Source organism: Hypanus sabinus, chromosome 12, assembly GCF_030144855.1.
Source record: "Hypanus sabinus isolate sHypSab1 chromosome 12, sHypSab1.hap1, whole genome shotgun sequence".
Taxonomy (NCBI): Eukaryota; Metazoa; Chordata; class Chondrichthyes; order Myliobatiformes; family Dasyatidae; genus Hypanus; species Hypanus sabinus.
The window spans coordinates 106,040,671-106,063,038 of record NC_082717.1 but is presented as its reverse complement, the minus strand read 5'-3'; the positions used below and the strand labels follow the sequence as shown (position 1 = coordinate 106,063,038).

The 22,368-nt window shown below is 43.7% G+C and overlaps 1 protein-coding gene across 3 annotated transcripts; it reads left to right on the top strand.

Moving 5' to 3' along the window:
• Positions 1 to 1,579: 1,579 nt before the first annotated feature.
• Positions 1,580 to 12,824, top strand: LOC132403235 (zinc finger protein 420-like). 3 transcript variants are annotated; one of them, XM_059986661.1, is made up of 3 exons: positions 1,580 to 1,632; positions 2,661 to 6,981; positions 11,096 to 12,824. In XM_059986661.1, exon 2 carries the CDS (start codon positions 3,162 to 3,164, stop codon positions 4,770 to 4,772), a length of 1,611 nt encoding a protein of 536 aa, XP_059842644.1. In that variant the 5' UTR covers positions 1,580 to 1,632; positions 2,661 to 3,161; the 3' UTR covers positions 4,773 to 6,981; positions 11,096 to 12,824. The 3 variants fall into 3 exon arrangements, with proteins under 3 accessions (XP_059842644.1, XP_059842643.1, XP_059842645.1); XM_059986660.1 differs by lacking the exon at positions 1,580 to 1,632 and adding an exon at positions 1,639 to 2,435; XM_059986662.1 differs by lacking the exon at positions 1,580 to 1,632 and adding an exon at positions 1,681 to 1,702.
• Positions 12,825 to 22,368: the final 9,544 nt, after the last annotated feature.

Here is a 22,368-nt window from a genome sequence, read left to right as displayed (position 1 = left end):
ATAATCTGACCTGATAAATTGGAATCAGGTTGATAACATTGAGATGTCATTCACTGGCTCTCATTTTGCAAGGGATTCACAAGGCCATCACACCTGCAGATGCAACAAAATATTCACACTGGGGTGGGGGGAAGCCGTTCACCTGTTCCACGTGTGGGAAGAGATTCATTCCACTAACCCACATTGTGATGTTCCAGTGAGTTTACAATAAGTCAAGGCCACTCTTCTGTCCTGAGTAAGCAAAGAGATTTTCTCAATCATCCCACTTGCTGAAACACCAGCAACTTCACAACAGGGAGAAAGTTAAAATAAACTGTATGTTAAATTTTTAACCATCACGATGGCTGAATCTAGTTACAAGTTCACAACTGATTGTCAACATCATGTTCTGCAGATATTGTGGCTGCTCATCACACCCAGGACAGACCCCGATCACTGAGCATTTGAGGGTTTTGTTCTGCTGTTGTTGGCCTTAAGTTAGACTGGAGTTTAATATTGTGGATCTGTGACAAATAAATCTGTTCTATATCAAATCCCGTGTCTCAGGTGCTTCCTGTCTCTTGCCACAGACCCAATGAACAGTAGCGAGACCCCTCAGTCCGGATTACCTCTGCCTATGTTTTTCTTCCATATCAGTATTTTCACCTCTTGCTCTCCCTGTGATGACAGGTTACAACTGCTGACCATTCTGTGGGTGAAGAGGTTTCCCTTGAATTTCCTGCGTGACTTTTTCTGGACTAAATAAAGTGAAGAGACCCAGACACTCCTCGTCCCTCAGGGCTGTGGTCCAAGGAAGAATGCCATGGGTAGGTGAACTCATTCTTCCCTGCTCTTTTAAATATTTTGGGTCATTTTCACCAGTTTCAAAGGGGTGTGCCTCACACAGCTTGGTTGTTGAAATACATCGCTCTCCTTTAAAGAATTGGAGGGTAAATCTTCAAAGGAGTAGGGTCAGAAACCAAAGAGGGGCCAGCACACAGTCAGGATTTTGGGGCTAGAGTTTAAGGGAAGGAGGAGGAGGTGTCAATCAGACCGGAGCGTGTGGCTACAAATCAAAGATTAGCAACATTTAGAAAATGATTGACTGAAAAAAAATGTTGCTTCTTTCTGCAAAAATGCTGGAGGAACTCAGTGGGTCAGGCAGCATCAATGGAAAGTCGCCATTTCAGGCTAAAACCCTTCCCCATGCCTACACTGTTTATTCGTCTGCTTAGATTCTGCCTGACCTACTGAGTTCCCCCAGCACTTTGTGTGTGTTTTTCTGCATTTCCAGCACCTGCAGAATCTCTTGTTTATTATCTGCATTTGTAAGCGGATTGGATTTTGGCACATGGATATGAATACAACAGGTAAAGTAGCTGCTGAGTTTTCTATATAAAAACACGGACTGTTTTTGAGACTGTGGCGAGGAAGCAGTACTTGCCGACACCTTTAGCAACATCTTGCTTACGCCGAATTAGTTAGTGTACGTTACCCCGAAAACTCCGGAGTTAATGCCAAGGCGATTACACGCGCATGCGTACTGGTACCGGACAATCCCCGGATATGGCGCATGCGTAATAGTTCCGGATGACCCCCCCCCCCCTCCCGGGGGCCGGATATCGCGCATGCGCTCCGGGGAATCGGCGGCAGGTAGGACCGGGGCTCCGGGCGGGAGTTTCACCATCACCGGCGTCCGCACCCCGACTGGGGGACAATTGCTGTGAGATCCGAATACACCGTGGTCCCGGCCTTTCCCGTCTCTCTCAGACCACGATCCGTACCCGGGCCCGGGGAGTTTCGGCTGAGGGAATGGGAGCGGGTCTCTCAGACACTGCCGAGCTCCAGGCGTCTAAATCCAGGCATTAGGAACTCGCGATAAACAAAATTATTCCATGACCTTGAGAAAATCACCTTTGTTTTACTTCTTGTTCTGGGCCTTTCTACCCGTAACAAGATGTTTTGTACCGTTCTCTCTGGGTACATAGTGATATAAAACAACTTTGTCCTGGTAATAAGTGACCTGTACATTTCACATCACTAAAGTGTTTCACTCCACGATGAAAGACTACTGCCTCCCCTTCATATTCATTGGCATTGCAATCGATGAGTTCACCTCCGTCTGTCACAGTAGGAGCGGTCAGGATGATCAGAAAGTCTCCAGGATAAGCCATGTAATATCATGTGCTCTTTATAGCACTTTGGGACATGGCCAGAACTTGAAATGATACCAGCGTTCCCTCATTTTTTCCAACTGTACAGTCTGCACAGGAAATTTGTACACAGTCTGAAAACTGCAGCACCTTAAATTAATATATAAAAGAGAGTTCCAGCTATACAGCAGCAAAGGCTTTATGTGTGACAACATTTCAGTTACTGTCTGGTCACACAACTCTGAGCGCGCAGTAAATAATGCTAATGGAAAGAGTCAAACTGAGCAAAGTCACAGATTGAAGGTGGGTAGAAATGTCCCATTCTTATACAGACAGGAAGACTGTCAGAGAATTTGATTGTCATTCCAGATGCCTGTACCCTGCCCAGTTTGAGGACGACAACTTCTGCCAACTTGGGTTGAAACTTAATGTTACAGTGTGATGTCAGAGCTCACCATAGAGGCTAAAATTATCTCATCTGAAATGCTGTCCTTCACCCACTGATATCTTTTGTAAATTTTTGTACAGGTTTGAAACAGCAAAGAATTTGTGAGCAGGAATCCCAAAAACAAGAACACATCAGCGTTGCTGTCTCTGTCCAGTTATTTCCTTAGTAACACCAATGTATCTATTGTTGATCCTTGGAGATGACGAAGTATCTCATCCCAGCTGGAAACATGCTTTGAGTCTGAAATGAAGTTTTCGACTGTAACTCAGTGAAATCCACTGGAACCGGGGGCTGAGAACATACCAGAATTTGTTCATTAGAGAAAAGCTGTTCAACTTCATTTATTGTGCAAGGAGTTCACTACGTCTGACATCTGACTTGATACATTACCAGAGAATTGATAGAAAACTGTGGGAAAGGATTTGGTCACTCATCCCCCCCAGAAACAGCAATGAGTTCACACTGGGGAGAGTCCATTCACCTGCTCAGACTGTAGGAAGTTATTTGCTTGGTCATATACTCTGCTGCCACACCAGTTAGTTCACATTGGGGAAAGGCTGTTCACCTACTCAGGTAGTGGGATGGAATTCACTCAGTCATCCATCATGAAGAGACACCAGCATGTTCACACTGGGGAGAGACAGTTTACCTGCTCAAATTGTGGGAAGGGATTCACTCGGGCATCTGGCCTACAGACACACCAGTCAGTTCACACTGGGGAGAGGCCATTTACTTGCTCTGAATGTGGGAAGGGATTCACTCAGTCATCTCATCTGAAGGTACATCAGCGAATTCACACTGGGGAGAAACCATTCACCTGCTCAGACTGTGGGAAGGGATTCACATGGTCATCTCAATTAAAGGTACATCAGCGAATTCACACTGGGGAGAGGCCATTCACCTGCTCGGACTGTGGGAAGGGATTCACTCAGACATATGACCTAATGGCACACCAACGAGTTCACACTGGGGAGAAACCGTTCACATGCTCAGCCTGTGGAAAAGGATTCACTCACTCATCAAACCTACAGAGACACCTGCGTGTTCACACTGGTGAGAGGCCGTTCACCTGTACTGTGTGTGGGAGGGGATTCACTCACTCATCCAACCTACAGGCACACCAGTCAGTTCACACTGGGGAGAGGCCATTCACCTGCTCAGACTGTGGGAAGGGATTCACTCAATCATTTTACCTACTGGCACACAAGTTAGTTCACACTAAGGAGATGCTGTTCACCTGCACAGACTGTGGGAAGGGATTCACTCGGTCATCTCAACTGAAGATACATCAGCGAGTTCACACTGGAGAGAGGCCATTCGCCTGCTCAGACTGTGGAAAAGGATTTACTCGGTCATATGACCTGCTAGCACATCAGCGAGTTCACACTGGTGAGAAGCCGTTCACCTGCTCAGATTGTGGGAAGGGATTCACTCGGTCATCTCAACTTAAGGTACACCAGCGAGTTCACTCTGGGGATAAGCCAGTCACCTGCTCAGACTGTGGGATGGGATTCACTAGCTCATCCAACCTGCAGAGACACCTGCGAGTTCACACTGGGGAGAGGCCGTTCACCTGTTCTGTGTGTGGGAAAGGATTCAGTCGGTTATCCATCCTACAGGTTCACCAGTCAGTTCACACTGGAGAGAGGCCATTCACCTGCTCAGATTGTGGGAAGGGATTCACTAACTCATCCAACCTACAGAGACACCAGAGAGTTCACACAGGGGAGAAACCATTCACCTGCTCAGACTGTGGGAAGGGATTCACTCAATTATCCATCCTACAGACACACCAATCAGTTCACACTGGGGAGAGGCCATTCACCTGCTCAGACTGTGGAAAGGGATTCACTCAATCCTCTCAACTGAAGGTACATTTGCGAGTTCACACTGGGGAGAGGCCATTCACCTGCTCAGACTGTGGGAAAGGATTTACTCGGTCATATGACCTACTGGCACATCAGCGGGTTCACACTGGTGAGAAGCCGTTCACCTGCTCAGATTGTGGGAAGGGATTCACTCAGTCATCTCAACTTAAGGTACACCAGCGAGTTCACACTGGGGAGAGGCCATTCATCTGCTCAGACTGTGGGAAGGGATTCATTCAGTCAACTGACTTACTGGTACACCAGCGCATTCACACTAGGGAGAGGCTGTTCACCTGCTCAGACTGTGGGAAGGATTCACATTGAAATTGAGTACATTGGTTGTGGGAGCTCTGCTGTATTAAACTGGCTACTGAGCTCTCATAAAAACATTGACTGGATTGGAGACGTTTGGCAGAGAGGAGGCACTTTTAAGTAGCATTGTTTTTTTCCCCAGGAATCTGAGCTTCAGAATGTACTATACTATGAGTGTGCAGGAGTGAGAATGTTGGATCCATCTGTTTAATTTTAAGTAACTTTTGTATGCATAACCATTTAAAATGTCTCTAGTAGCTGTACAAAGTATACCTCTAGTAGTTTCTTTGCACTTTATTAAGTACAATAGTGCTAGAAAGTTTGTGAACCCTGAAGAATTTTTTCTGTTTCTGCATAAATATGTCCTAAAATGTGATCAGATCTGCACCTGTTCTAAAACTAGGTAAAGAGAACCCAATTAAATAAGCAACACAAATATTATATTTTTCATTTATTTATTGAGACAAACAATCCAATATTTTATGTATTTGTGGGGAAAAAGTATGTGAACCTTTGCCTTCAGTAACTCGTGTGACCCCCTTGTACAATAGTAACTTCAACCAAATATTTCCGGTAACTGTTGATCAATCCAGCACATCAGCTTGCAGGAATTTTAGGCCATTCTTCCTTACAAAACTGCCTCAACTTGTGGGCTTCCTTGCATGAACTCCTTGCTTCAAGACCTTCCACAACATTTCTATAGGAATAAGATCAGGACTTGGACTTGGTCTTTCCAAACCATGAATTTACCTTTTAAACCATTCTGTTGTTGATTGACTCTTGTCTTTCAGATCATTGTCTTGTTGCATTATCCAACTTCTGTTAAGTTTTAGGTGACAGACAGTTAACCTGACATTCTCCTGTAAAATGTTTGGATACAATTTTGAATTCATTGTTCCCTCAAAGACTGCAAGCTGTCCAGGCCCTGTGGGAGCAAAGCAGCTCCAAACCAGGATGCTCCTTCCACCACACTTCACAGTTGGGATGAGGTTTTGATGTTGGTGTGCAATGCCCTTTATCGTCCTAACATAGTAGAAATGTGCATTTCTGCCAGAAGGTTCAACTTTTGTCCTATCTGTTGTAGAAGCATTGTAGAATATTCAGGTGGTCTTCGTGAGATGAGCAGTAATGTTTTCTTTGGAGAGCAGTGGTTTCCTCTGTGGGGTCCTTCCATAAACACCATTCTTGTTCCGTGTTTTTCTTACAGTGGAAACACAAACAGAGAGTTTAGCGAGTTCCAGAGATTTCTGCAGGTCTTTTGCAGTTACCCTTGGATTCATTTTCACCTCCTTCACCTCATTGCATGATGTGCTTCTGGTGTGATATTTGTAGGATGCCCACTCCTAGGGAGAGTAGTAACAGTACTGAGATTCCTCCATTTGAAGGAAATTTCTCTTACTGTGGACTGATCAACACTCAGGTCTTTCAAAATTCTTGTCGCCTTTTCCAGCTTTGTGAAACTCTACAATTCTTCTAAGCGCCTCTGAAAGTTGTTTTGTTCGAGGCACATAAACAGATCTTTCTTGAGAAGAGCAGACTTCATTAGTAACCTGAATTTCTGTGTGTTTTTAAAAAAATCGGACAGGGCACCTCTACAATCCACACCTGCAATCTCATCTCATTGATTGGAATACCTGACTCCAAATACTTTTTGTAGAAAGGCGTTGCCCCATACTTTTTCTAACAAATACATGTAATATTGGATTATTTTTCTCAAATCAACAAGTACATTGTTATTGTGTTATTTGTCTCTGTTTGTCTAGTTTTAAAACTTGCATAAAAATCTGATCACATTTTAGGTCATGGTTATTCAGAAACAGAAAATTCTACAGGTTTCACAAACCTTATAGCGTTACTGTAAGTATTTTCAGATCGCTCAATTTTTTGCTGCAGTATTGGCTAAGTACTTTCTAATTGGATTAGTATTATCTAAGTATTTAAATAGAATATTTTTCTTAACTTTAAGCAAAAAAAGTAGCTGTTTTAAGCTAGCCACCATTTTTAGTTTCTCTCTTTTCTTCAATTAGTAGACCCTGTCACTGTTCTGTTCCTGTTCTATCAACTTTGAATAAAACAATCATGAAACAACAAGTGTTATGCCTCAGTCCTGACTTCTAGAAGAACCTTGGACTTACACACCAAAATCAGTCAATTGGTGTTGTCATGATTTTGAACTCAGAATAATCGAAGACAGAGGATTTTCAATGGCTAAGCAAAAACGGTAAGAATTTCCATTTATGTTACAAATAGTCTGAGAGAAAACTAATTATGGCCTTTACATCATTTGATGGAAATCAAGATTGAGGACTGTTGCGCTGCTAGTTTTAAACATATCTGTAAAAGAGAAACAATGGCCAGTAGAGCCACATGCAGACCAGTAGAATACCAATTAACTACGCAAGTCAGTAGAGCTCCAAAAAGTAAAATCGTACAAGCAGTGGAGCATGGATACAAAGATAATAAATTGGTCCATAAAGTGGAGTCTATGAGAAAACAAACATGAAGTTAGTAGAATATGGAGAAAAATTAAATTTGGGTTGCAGACAACCTGTTAAAATTTCAAGATCGCAGTTGGCACAAACCTATGGCACAATACAGGCCCTTCAGCCTACAAAGCTGTGCCGAACATGTCCTTACCTTAGAACTACCTAGGCTTACCCATAGCCCTCTATTTTTCTAAGCTCCATGTACCTATCCAGGAGTCTCTTAAAAGACCCTATCGTTTCCCCTTCCACCACCGCCACTGGCAGATATCTCCTCTGTACCTACTTCCAAGCACCTTAAAACTATGCCCTCTTGTGCTAGCCATTTCAGCCCTGGGAAAAAGCCTTTGACTATCCACACGATCAATGCCTCTCTTTATCTTGTACACCTCTATCAGGTCACCTCTCATCCTCCGTAGCTCCAAGGAGAAAAGGCCAAGTTCACCCAACCTATTCTCATAAGGCATGCTCCTCAATCCAGGCAACATCCTTGTAAATCTCCTCTGCACCCTTTCTATGGTTTCCCCATCCTTCCTGTAGTGAGGCGACCAGAACTGAGCACAGTACTCCAAGTGGGGTCTGACCAGGGTCCTGTAGAGCTGCAACATTACCTCTCGGCTCTTAAACTCAAGCCCACGGTTGATGAAGGTTAATGCACCATATGCTTTCTTAACCACATAGCTAACCTGCGTTGCAGCTTTGAATATCACCTGGACTCGGACCCCAAGATCCCTCTGATGCTCCACACTGCCAAGAGTCTTACATTAATGCTATATATTCTGCCATCATATTTGACCTACCAAAACGAACCACCTCACACTTACCTGGGTTGAACGCCATCTATCACTTCTCAGCCCAGTTTTGCATCCTATCGATGTCCCGCTGTAACCTCTGACAGCCCTCCACACTATCCACAACACCCCCAATCTTTGTGTCATCGGCAAATATACTAACCCATCCCTCCACTTCCTCATCCAGGCCATTTATAAAAATCATGAAGAGTAGGGATCCCAGAACAGATCCCTGAGGCACACCACTTGTCACCGGACTCCATGCAGAATATGACCCATCTACAACCACATTTGGTCTTTTGTGGGCAAGCCAGTTCTGGATTCACAGAGTAATGTCCCTTCGATCCCATGCTTCCTTACTTTCTCAATAAGCCTTACATGGGGATACCTTATCAAATGCCTTGCTGAAATCCATATACGCTACATATATGGCTCTACCTTCATCAATGTGTTTAGTCACATCCTTTAAAATTCAATCCAGGCTCATAAACTATAACCTGCCCTTGACAAAGCCATGCTAACAATTCCTAATCATATTATACCTTTCTAAATGTTCATAAATCCTGCCTCCCAGGATCTTCTCCATCAACTTACCACTGAAGTAAGACTGACAGGTCTATAATTTCTTGGGCTATCTCTACTCCCCTTCTTGAATCAGGGAGCAATATCCATAACCCTCCAATCCTCTGGAACCTCTCCCATCTGCATTGATGATGCAAAGATCATTGCCAGAAGCTCAGCAATCTCCTCCCCCGCCTCCCACAGTAGCCTGGGGTACATCCCGTAGGGTCCCAGTGACTTATCCAACTTGGTGCTTTCCAAAAACTCCAGCACATCCTGTTTAATATCTACATGCTCAAGCTTTTCAGTCCACTGCAAATCATCCCTACAATCACCAGGCTCCTTTTCCGGAGTGAATACTGAAGCAAAGTACTCATTAAGTATCTCTGCTATCTCCTTCAGTTCCATAAACAGTTTTCCACTCTCACACTTGATTGGTCCTATTCTCTCATGTCTTATCCTCTTGCTCTTCACATACTTGTAGAATGTCTTGGGGGTTTCCTTAACCCTGTCCACCAAGGCCTTCTCATGGCCTCTTCTGGCTCTCCTAATTTCATTCTTAAGCTTCTTCCTGCTAGCCCTATGATCTTCTAGATTCTTATCATTGTCTAGTTTTTTGAATCATTTGTGAGTTCTTATTTTCTTCTTAACTAGATTTACAACAGCCTTTGTACACCACGGTTCCTGTACCCTACCATCCTTTCCCTGTCTCATTGGAACATACTTATGCAGAACTCTATGCAAATATCCCCTGAACAATTGCCACGTTTCTTCCGTATGTTTCTCTGAGAACATCTGTTTGCAATTTATTCTTCCAAATTCCTGCCTGATAGCCTCATATTTCCCCTTATTCCAATGAAATGTTTCCCTAACTTGTCTGTTCCTATCCCTCTCCAATGCTATGGCTAAGGAGATAGAGTTGTGATCGCTATCTCCAAAAATGCTCTCCCACTGGGAGACCTGACACCTGACCAGGTTCATTTCCCAATACCAGATCAAATACAGCCTCTTCTCTTGTAGACTTATCTGCATATTGTCAGGAAACCTTCCTGAAGGCACCTAACAAACTCCACCTCATCTAAACCCCTCTAGGGAGTTGCCAATCAATATTTTGGAAAGTAAAATCTCCCACCACAACGCTGTTATTATTACACCTTTGCAGAATCTGTCTCCCTCTCTACTCCTCAATGTCCCTGTTACTATTGTGTGGGCTATGAAAAGCACCCAGTAGAGTTATTGACCCCTTCCTATTCTTCACTTACACCCACAGAGACTCCGTAGACAACACCTCCATGACTTCCTCCTTTTCTGCAGCTGTGACACGATCCTTGATCAGCAGTGCCATGCCCCCACCTCTTTTGCCTCCCTCTCTGTCCTTTCTGAAACATCTAAAGCCTGGCACTTGAAATAGCCATTCCTGCCCCTGCACCATCCAAGTCTCTGTAATGCCCACAACAGCATAGCTCCAAGTGCTGCCCCATGCTCTAAGCTCATCCGCTTTGTTCATAATCCTCTTTGTATTAAAATAAACACATCTCAAACCATAAGTCTGAGCATGTCCCTTCTCAATCACCTGCCTATTCTCCCTCTCGCACTGTCTCCAAGCTTTCTCTATATGTGAGCCAACCTTCCTTTCCTCCATAACTTCAGTTCAGTTCCCACCCCCCAGCAATTCTAGATTAAAATCTCCCCAATGGCCTTAGCGAACCTCCCTGCCAGAAAATTGGTCCCCCTGGGATTCAAGTGCAACCCTTCCTTTTTGTACAGGTCACACCTGCCCCAAAAGAGGTCCCAATGATCCAGTAGTCTGAGTCCCTGACCCCTGCTCCAATCCCTCAGCCACGTATTTATCCTCCACCTCATTCTATTCCTATTCCTTGAAGTAAAAAGTATATACATATTTCCTACAAACCAAAACTTACCATGAGTACCAGTGATGCTTCACACCCAGACAAGCTCAAAGCCTTTTTAGCTCTCTTTGAAATGGAGAATGGAACTACAGCTGTGATGATCCCTGCAGCACCTGGTGACCCTGTCATCTCTGTCTTGGAGGCTAAAGTTACACTGTCTTTCAAGAGGGTGAAACCTTGCAATGTGAGAGGCCCCAAAGGAATAACTCAGCATGCTCTGAAAACCTGTGCCAACTAAATGGTGGGTGTGTTCAAAGACATTTTCAGTCGCATTGCTATGGTCAGAAATTCCCCTCTGCCTCAAGAGGGAAACAATTATATCAGTGCCCAAGAAGAGCAGAGTGAGCTGCCTTAATGACTAATATCTAGTAGCATTCACATCTACAGTGATGAAGAGTTTGGTTATGACTAGAATTAAATCCTGTCTCAGCAAGAACCTGGACCCATTGCAATTTGCCTATCACCACAATATATCTATGGCAGATGCAATCTTACTGGCTCTTGGGTCACCTATACAATACAATACCTAGAGTATGTCAGAATGCGGCTTATTGACAGTAGTTCAGTGTTTAACACAATCATTTCTACAGGTCGAATCGAAAAACTCCTGAATCTGGGCCTCGGTACCCTTCTCTGCAACTGGATCCTCAGCTTCCTAACTGCAAGACCACAGTCTGTGGATCAGAAACAACATCTCCACTTCGCTGTCAAAGAACACTGGCATACCTCAGTGATGTGTGCTTAGCCCACAACTTGCTGTACTCTCTCTAGGCCCATAACTGTGTGACTAGGCACAGTTCCAATGCTACCTATAAATTTGCTGATGACACAACTATTGGCAGAACCTCAGATGCTGACAAGACGATGTACAGGAGCGAGATATACCAGCTAGTTGAGTGATGTCACAGCAACAACCCTGCACTCAATGTCAATAAAACCAAAGAACTGATTGTGGACTTCAGAAAGGGTAAGACAAAGGTACACACACCAGTCCTCATTGGGGGGGATCATAAGTGGAAAGAATGAGCATTTTAAATTCCTGGGTGTTAACATATGAGGATCTAACCTAGACCCAACGTATTGATGCAGCTACAATGAAGGCACAGCAGCAGCTGTATTTCATTAGGGGTTCAAAGTGATCTGGTATGTCATCAAAAACACTGGCAATTTTCTACAGAAATTTCCAAGAGCATTCTAACTGGTTGCATCACCACCTGGTAAGGGGTGAGGGGATGGGGTGGAACTGCACAGGATCGAAGTAAGCTGCATTAGGGTTAAATACTAAAGTTGTAAACAGAGTCAGCTCCAACATGGGCACTAGCCTCCATATTCTACCTGGACAATACAAACAGGTATGTCAGGCTGCTGTTTATCGACTATAGCTCAGCATTTAATACCATTATTCTCACAATCCTGATTGATAAGCTATAGAACCTGGGCCTCTGTACCTCCCTCTGCATTTGGATCCTCAACTTCCTAACTGAAAGACCACAATCTATGTTATTGGTGATAATATTTCCTCCTCACTGACGATCAACACTGATGCGCCTCAGGGGTGTGTGCTTAGCCCACTGCTCTACTCTGTCTATATCCATGACTGTCAGGCTAGGCATAGCTCAAATACCATCTATAAATTTGCTGATGATACAACCAATGTTGGTAGAATCTCAGATGGAGACAAGAGGGCATACAGGAGTGAGATATACCAACTAGTGGAGTGGTGTCACGGCAACAACATTGTATTCAACTTCAGTACGATGAAAGAGCTGACTGTGGACTTCAAGAAGAGTAAGATGAAGGAACACATATCAATACTCATGAAGGGATCAGAAGTGGAGTGAATAAGCAGTTTCAAGTTACTGGGTTCCAGATCTCTGAGGAACTAACTTGGTCCCAACATATTGATGCAGCTATAAAGAAGGCAAGACTGTGACTGTACTTCATTAGGAGCTTGAAGAGATTTGGTATGTCAATAAAACCACTCAAAAACTTACATGGATGTAATGTGGTACATTCTGACAGGCTGCATCACTGTCTGGTATGGGGAAGGGGGTGCTACTGCACAGGACAAAAGAAGCCGCAGAAGGTTGTAAATCTAGTCAGCTCCATTTTGAGTACCAGACTACAAAGTACTCAAGATATCTTCAAGGAGTGGTGTCTCAGAAAGGCTGCATACATTATGAAGGACCTCCAGCACCCAGAGCGTGCCCTTTTCTCACTGTTACCATCATGTAGGAGGTACAGAAAACTGAAGGCACACATTCAGCAATTCAGGAACAGCATCTTTCCCTCTGCCATCTGATTCCTAAATGGATTTTGAACCCGTGAAAACTACTTCACTTTTATTATACAAACCCCATTTCCAGAAAAGTTGGGATATTTTCCAAAATGCAATAAAAACAAAAATCTATGATATGTTAATTCACGTGAACCTTTATTTAACTGACAAAAGTACAAAGAAAAGATTTTCAATAGTTTTACTGACCAACTTAATTGTATTTTGTAAATATACACAAATTTAGAATTTGATGCCTGCAACACATTCAGCAAAAGTTGGGACAAAGGCATATTTACCATTGTGTTACATCACCTTTCCTTTTAATAACACTTTTTAATCGTTTTGGAACTGAGGATACTAATTGTAGTTGATTTGCAATTGGAAATTTTGTCCATTCTTGCTTGATATAAGACTTCAGCTGCTCAACAGTCTGTGGTCTCCTTTGTCTAATTCTTTTCATGATGTGCCATACATTTTCAATAGGAGATAGATCTGGACTGGCAGCAGTCTAGTCAAGCACACGCACTCTGTGTCTACAAAGCCATGCTGTTGTAGCCCGTGCAGAATGTGGTCTGGCATTGTCCTGCTGAAATAAGCATGGACGTCCCGGGATGAGACATCGCCTTGATGGCAACATATATCTCTCTAAAATCCTAATATACGCCTCAGAGTCAATGGTACCTTCACATACATGCAACTCACCCATGCCGTGGGCACTGATGCACCTCCATACCATCACAGATGCTGGCTTTTGCACCTTTCGCTGATAACAATCAGGATGGTCATTTTCATCTTTGGCACGGAGAACTCGACACCCGTTTTTTCCGAAAACTAGCTGAAATGTGGACTCATCTGACCACAGCACACGATTCGACAGTCTTTCGGTCCATCTGAGATGAGCTTGGGCCCAGAGAACTCACCAGCGTTTCTGCATAGAGTTGATGTATGGCTTCCTCCTTGCGTAATACAGTTTCAAGTTGCATTTCTGGATGCAGCGACGGACTGTGTTAAGTGACAATGGTTTTCCGAAGTACTCCCGAGCCCAGGTGGCTATAATTGTCACAGTAGCATGACAGTTTCTTAGGCAGTGCTGTCCGAGGGCTCAAAGATCACGTGCATTCAACAGTGGTTTCTGATCTTGACCTTTATGCACTGAGATGTCTCTGAATTCTCTGAATCTTTTTACAATATTATGTACTGTAGATGTTGAAAGACCTAAATTCTCTGCAATCTTGTGTTGGGAAATGTTCTTTTTGAACTGACTAACAATTCTCTCATGAATTTTGGCACAAAGGGGTGAGCCACGACCCATCCTTGCTTGTAAAGACTGAGCCTTTGATGGACGCTACTTTTATACCCAGTCATGATACCTCACCTGCTACCTATTAGCCTGCTTAATGTGGAGTCTTCCCAACCGGTATTACTTGAATACTCTGTGCACTTTTCAATCTTATTTTAACTTTGTCCCAACTTTTGTTGAGTGTGTTGCAGCCATCAAATTCTAAATTTGTGTATATTTACAAAATACAATTAAGTTGCTCAGTAAAACTATTGAAAATCTTTTCTCTGTACTTTTGTCAGTTAAATAAAGGTTCACGTGAATTAACATATCACAGATTTTTGATTTTATTGCATTTTGGAAAATATCCCAAAATTTCTGGAAACGGGGTTTGTATATTATTTCTGTTTTGCACAATTTTTTATCTATTCAGTACATATATATATATATATATATATATACTGTAATAGATTTACTTATTTTTTCTTCTATATTATGTATTACATTGAACTTCTGCTAAGTTAACAAATTTCACGTCACATGGCAGTGATAATAAACCTGATTCTGATTCAAGAAGGCGACATTCATCATTAAGGACTCCCATCGCCAAGTTCTTATTGTTACCATCAGCCTTAAGACACACACTCAATGATTCAGGAACAGCTTCTGTCCCTCTGCCATCCAAGTTCTGAAAGGACATTGAATCCATAAACACTACCTCACTACACTTTTTATTTGTATTTTTGCACTACTTATTTAATCTAACTATTTTATACACATACCTACAGTAAAACAATCTTTTTCTGTTATTATGTATTCCATTGTACTGCTACCAAAATGACCAATTACATGAGATATGCCAGTGATAGTAAACCTGATTCTGATTCTCATTACCTAAGATTGAGTCAAAACAATGGCCAACGTTTTGGTACATACTAAGAGTTCTTAACTAAATGAAACACTTAATTTAGTTAAAATTATTGAAATATACCATCAATGTTGAATCTAATGAAACATGGCTCCTGGATGATATTGTGAAAGTATGGGATAAGACCCAGTAAATGGCCGCTAATGATTAGACGATCGAAAGGAACATGAAACAATATATTAGAGACAGTAGTGTTACGTATTCAGGCAACAATAAATATATGAGATCGGCAAGGGTTTCTTATAACAAACAACACGTTTATTAAACACAGAAAACAAACCCCCCAAAAGTAAACAAACACTACCGTAACCGGAAACAGCTGCTGAGCGGCTGTTCAAACAGTTCGTAAAGTGATATTGCAAAAATAGTTCTTTAAAGTGGTATTACCAAAAGTTCGATATGCTCACAGTCCATTTAAAAGGAGAGACTTTAAAAGACGATTTAGGTTCTCTCTCACGTCGCTTGCTTCGATCCCCGACGTCGAACTTCCCACGAAGAATTTACGAAACAGAACGGCTTAAAGGCATTGATCTTTCCTTCCTCACTATCCTCAATCCTTTCTGGTAAACCCAGGGATTAACACGAAGATAGTCAACGAAATCCTTCCAAATAAGGATCAAACAAAGGTCGCCCCCGTTTCACCGTAGAAAGCGATTCTCCTCGATCTTTAACTTCCAACTTTGAATCTTCACTCTCCTCTAATTCTCAAACTAACAGAATCATAAAGAACCTGCTGGCAATGACCTTTTAAACTTTAGGCATTAAATAAAAACTTCATCCTTCAGCTAAACTGCGTCATCACTTCAAACACGCAGTGGCATGAAGTCAACTTGGCAAATCCAGCCATGAACTGCCCCTCCTCACAGGGTGGGGTCTACCTTTTATAACCTGTAAAAAAAAACCTGTCACATGATCTCTACTGGCGGGAAAATGACGTCATTCCACCATCACCTCAAGTCCAGTACAGCTTCAACCCTAGTCACATGACAAGGGCACCACTGTCATGTGTCACAAGTACGTAACAGTAGAAAGGCTAAAGAACAAATTTTTGCTTTAACCAAGCAAGGGAAAGAACAAGACAGGAATTCAATCGAAATCATGCACACAACATGCTGGAGCAACTCGTGTTTGTGTTTTACTCAGGATTTTTAGCAATTGCATAATCTCTTATGTTCTTAATTTAATCGTTGAGCATTGCTCAGGCTCAGAACCAAACTAAAACAAAGTCAGAAAGTGCAGCTACGACTTAAAGTGGGCAGTCCTGCTGGTGAAACCAGGTCGCCAGTGCTGGTGTTCCACCCAGGGAAGCACCTACTTCTCAAGCTCCAACCTGGTAAACATCTAACAGGACCACTATGCCAACTCCAGAGAATTACTGTACAGCAAACAATCTCTGGAGACAGCACCTCTACGTGAACTCCACAGAATTACAGCCTACATCGGTCAGTCCTCCGAGATAGCAGCACCATCTGAGCTCGAAAGAATGACAGGGTGGAAACACACAAAATGCCAGAAGAACTCAGCAGGCCAAGCAGCGTCTATGGAAAAGAGTACAGTTGGCGTTTCGGGCCGAAACCCTTTAGCAGGACTCAAGACTGAACATGACATTGACTCTCCAGCGGCCCCTAGAAACCCAATTAAGGATGATACCGATGAACAATAAGTTTGACAGAGCAACAGACATAAAATGCCGAAGGAACTCAGCAGATCAGGCAGCATCTGTGAAAATGAATAAACAGTCAACGTTTTGGGCCAAGACCATTCTTCTAGCAATGTCACAGCTTGCTTCAATAAAGCATGAAAGGGCGTGAAAACACACTGGACTGTCGCTGAAACCATAGTTAATTGTTTCAAATTCAACATTTAAAAAAGATTGGATAGGTGCACAGATGGGAGGGGTATGGAGGGCTATGATCCAGGTGTAGGTCATTAGGAGTAGACAGTTTAAATGGGTCAGCAGGGACTGGGTGGGCCACAAGAGTCTTTCTGAAGAACTGAAATCTTTGATTGAAGCCGGTAAGTTGGCAGAACGAAGTCCAGCGAACATCTACACTAATTCTCAATTATCTTTTGGAGTTGATAATCAGGATATAAAATTATGGACACAAAGAGGATTCTGTACCACTTGGCCGACTCTTGACAGCCTTCACCGCTCGGAGACACGATGATTGTCGTCCTGGATGAGTGCCGTATCCAAAATGTCTCTTTCAGGCACCCACCACCTCTCCTCCGGTCTGAATCCTTCCCAGTCCACAAGATATTGTCGAACTCCTCGAACAGTACATTCTTCTCACGGTGAAGACCTGCTCCGGATTAAGAACACTGGGTGGCGTCGGGACTAATAGTATTGTTGCTAACTGGCTGGTTCACAAGCTTCAACTTGGAAACGTGGAAATTGGGATTGATCTCAAGGGTGGTGGGGAGCTGCAAGATGTAGGCCACCATGTTTACTTTCCTGAGAATATCCAAAGAACCTGGGCGCCAATTTCCTGGATTCCACACAGAAAGGCACATTCTGAATTGACAGCCAGACCTGTTGCCCAGGCTGCAAAACTGGTCCCTGTCTTTTTTGCGGTTAGCTTTTATTTCTGCCTTCCGGGTAAAAGCTAACAAAATTTCCCTTACACTAGCCCACCTCGACTTCTAGCATTGGACAAGATCTTGGGCTGCAGGTACCCCTGCCTCTTGCTCAAGGAAGAGTGACAGAGAATACTCAAATTGGCATCCGAAAAGAGACACCCCATGCGCCGAATACCATTAAGTGTTGTGGGCGACCTTTGCTCACATCAAGTGGCCACTCCACTCGTTTGGAGCTTCAGAGGCCAGATATCTTATGATACATTCCATATCTTGGTTCTTCCGCTCCGTCTGGCTGTTGAACTGTGGGTGAAACCTAGAGGAAAGACTCGCTGTTGCCCCATTCAGTTTGCAAAACGCCCTCCAGAAACATGATGTGAGTTGCGGATTGTGATTGGACACAATGCCTACCGGAAAACCAAGGATCCTGAAACCTGTTGTAGGACAACCTCGGCCGTCTCAGCCGCAGATGGAGTCTGCCCAAGGCATTGAACATGCAGGCCTTTGAAAAACGATCCACAATTATCATGTTAGCGGTCTTCCCCTTGGAAGACCCGTAGTCCATGGAGATGAGAGCCCATAGCCTTTCTGGAGCAGGCTGAGGGTGAAAGAGTCCTTGAGTTTGGGTGCATGGCTCCTTGTTCCGGGCACACACCTCACATGCCAAGACGTATTGACGGACCTCCCTCGCCATTCAAGGCCTTCAACATCTTCTCTTAAAGAACTCAAGGCTCCTGGCAATCCCTAGTGAGATGTTAATCTCCATGCATATCACCACTGATGAACTTGAGACCGGACAGGACTAGGAACGAACAGCTGAATCGGAGGATCATACTGAAGAATCTCCCCTTACGTCTGGGCCTTGTGATTAAGCCTGTTGATTCCCCAACAAATTGGTGCTATCACCTTGGCTTGAGGCAAAATGGTGGTAGGCTGTTTCTCTCGTTCGCGTTCGTCGAACTGACAGGACAAAGCATCTGGCTTCTGGTTCTCAAATCCCAGTCAACAGGTCAGGATGAAATTAAAATGGTTAAAGAAAAGAGACCACCTGGCCTGCCTGGAATTCAGTCTCTTGGCCTACTGAATAAAAGCCAGGTTCCTCCGGTCCGTCCATATGATAAAAGGGTTCTTTTCCCCTCCCTCGAGCTAGTGACACCAGTCCTCCAGAGCCAACTTGACCAAAAGCAGCTCTGTATTCCCAATGCCATAATTCACCTCTGCTGGGGATAGTCGCCTGGAAAAGAACACACACGGGCACAGTTTATTGTCTGAAGATGTCCATTGAGACAACACTGTACTCCGATGATGGAAGCGTCCACTTCCATGATCAAGGAAAGGTGAGAGTTAGGTGCGACTGAAATGGGAGCTGTCATGAACCGCTGTTTGAGCTCTTGTGAAATCAGCCTCCGTCTCAGTAGTCCAAATGAAAGGGCCCTGGATCTCTTGGTTAGTACCCGTCAGCAGAGCCACCACTGAGCCGAAGTTTCTGATAAACTTTCGATAGAAGTTGACAACACCCAGGAATCGTTGGACTTGCTTCTTATTGGATGGCTCTGGCCAATCTTCGACTTCATGCGTCTTATTAGGGTCCACCTTGAGTTTGTCTTTAGAAATGATGCAGCACAAAGTGGTTCCGTGAAATTTCGAGTTCAAAATTCGAAATATATGAAAGTCTGATCAAGAAGTCTCTTTAGTATATCTCTGACGTAAGCGACATGCTCCTCCAAGAAAATTAGGATGTCATCCAAGTAGATGAAGGCATACTTCTGGTGAGCATCTCGGAGCACATCGTTTATAAAGGCCTGGAAAACTGCTGGCATGTTCACAAGACGGATGTGCATGACCAGATGCTCATAGTACCCTGCTGGTGTGTTGAATGCCATCTTCCACTCGTCACTCTGCTTTATCTGAAACAAAAGCCCAGCTTCAAAAGTATTCTTGCCCCTTGGAGAACTGTGAAAGCAGTGTTCATGAGAGGAAGAGGGTAACGCTTTCTGACCATTATACGATTCAGCCAATGCAACACTGCAGACTCCCTTCCTCCTTCGGTATGAAGAAGCCAGCACCAGTTGGTGAGGTGGAGCGCCAAATGAATCCCAGGGCAATAGCCTCCTTAATATTCTTCTTCATAGGTCTGAAACATGTATAATAGACCCCTCAGAGGACACATACAGTGGCATGCAAAAGTTTGGGCACCCCTGGTCAAAATTTCTATTACTGTGAATAGCTAAGCGGGTAAAAGATGACCTGATTTCCAAAAAGCATAAAGTTAAAGATGACACATTTCTTTAATATTTTAAGCAAGATTACTTTTTTATTTCCATCTTTTACAGTTTAAAAATAACAAAAAAGGAAAAGGGCCCAAAGCAAAAGTTTGGCCACCCTGCATGGTCAGTACTTAGTATCACCCCCTTTGGCAAGTATCTCAGCTTGTAAATGCTTTCTATAGCCAGCTAAGAGTCTTTCAATTCTTGTTTGGGGATTTTCGCCCATTCTTCCTTGCAAAAAGCTCCTGGTTCTGTGAGATCGCTGGGCTGTCTTGCATGCACTGCTCTTTTGACGTCTATCCACAGATTTCCGATGATGTTTAGGTCTATGAGGGCCACGGCAAAACCTTCAGATTGCACCTCTTCAGGTAGTCCACTGTAGATTTTGAGGTATGTTTAGGATCATTATCCTGTTGTAGAAGCCATCCTCTTTTCACCTCCAGCTTTTTTTACGGACGGTGCGATGTTTGCTTCCAGAATTTGCTGGTATTAATTGAATTCATTCTTCCCTCTCCCAGTGAAATGTTCCCCGTGCCACTGGCTGTAACACAAGCCCAAAGCATGATCGATCCACCCCAGTGCTTAACAGTTGAAGAGGTGTTCTTTTCATGAAATTCTGCACCTTTTTTCCCCTCCAAACGTACCTTTGCTCATTGCAGACAAAAAGTTCTATTTTAACTTCATCAGTCCACAGGACTTGTTTCCAAAATGCATCAGGCTTGTTTAGATGTTCCTTTGCAAACTTCTGATGCTGAATTTTGTGGTGAGGTTTTCTTCTGATTACTCTTCCATGAAGGTCATATTTGTGCAGGTGTTGCTGCAGAGTAGAACAGTGCACCAGCACTCCAGAGTCTGCTAAATATTCTTCAAGGTCTTTTGCAGTCAAACGGGGGTTTTGATTTGCCTTTCTAGTAATCCTACCAACAGTTCTCTCGGAAAGTTTTTTTGGTCTTCCAGACTTCAACTTGACCTCCACCGTTCCTGTTAACTGCCATTTCTTAATTACATTATGAACTGAAGAAACAGCTATCTGAAAATGCTTTGCTGTCTTCTTATAGCCTTCTCCTGCTTTGTGGGCATAATTTATTTTAATTTTCAGAGTGCTAGGCAGCTGCTTAGAGGAGCCCATGGCTGCTGATTGTTGGGACAAGGATTGAGGAGTCAGGGTATTTATAAAGCTTTGAAATTTGCATCACATGGCCTTTTCTAACGATGACTGTGAACAAGCCATAGCCCTAACAAGCCTAACAAGGTCTGTGACCTTGGTAAAACTTATCTGAGAGCTCAAATCTCTTGGGGTGCCCAAACTTCTGCATGGTGCTCTTTTCCATTTTTTCACTCTAAAATTGTACAAAACAAGATAATGCACCAATCTTGCTTAAAATGTTGAAAAGAATGTTTCATCTTTAACTTTTTGACTTTTGGAGATCAGTTCATCTTCTACTCACTTAATTATTCACGGTAACAGAAATTTTCACCAGGTATGCCCAAACTTTTGCATGCCACTGTACCTGGCAGTAGTTGCACAGTCGTAGGGTCGGTACGGTGGATGAGTCAAAGCCGTTCCCCTGCTGAAGACCTCCTCCACATCCTTGTAGATAGAAGGGATTTCTATCGGCATGAGTGCTGCAATTGCCCCAAACCGTCTTCCGAGAATGACTTCTGTGATTTTGTTGGTAGCGTAGCGGGGGGGGGGGGGGGTTGTGTTTGGGCAGAACAAGAGTCTACAGGAGTCTTTAATGAAACCAAAAGCCAAATCACAGTTCAAATTCTGGTTTGTCCACTGTGCGAGGTGCGACAAAGGGTTCTTCTGCTCCTGGGACTAGTTTCTTAGGTTCTCGGTCTTGGAGCTGTCCTCTTAGATGTGATCTAGCAACTGGAGCTCCTTGGCTTAGCTGCTAGAATTCCAAACTGTTTGGGCACCATCCATGGATTGCCCCTGAACTCGAGGTCTCATTCCAGCACATCCCTGACTGGGCTGTGTCGGGACTCACACGGGCCTATTGGCTGGAGCCGGCTTGTCTTTCCTTGAAGGTAGGACTGTGTCTCCCGAAGACTCCAGGTTACGTCGAGTAGAAGTTTGTTCCCTCGCTGGCTGCTAGTCTCGAGAGAGTCTGGGTTTGGAACAGCAAGTCGAAAACAAGCCCTCTTACCATGGCTAGACCAAGCAGTGATTCTCCCCACCTTCCAGTCCACGAACAGCCTAAGGTACATGAGGATTGGGGGCATGAATGGAGAGTCTATATTGTAGAAACTAATGTCTCCACATGATCTCGTATCCTCATCTGCAAAACCACAGCCTGTTGCTAGATCTGTCCAGAACCTAGCGAGCGGTCGTCCAAGACAGTTGCGACTGATTCAACTCTGGCAGCAACATATCGAACTGATGGGTGGTTCCTATATCCAGAAAATTACCTGCTGCTCCAGAATCCACAAAAGCCTTCACATGTCTCAGGTTCTTATCCCAGGTAAACTCTGCCTTCAGCACAAAACCAGAATCAGTGGTTACAAGAAAATGGGATAATTACACCTGT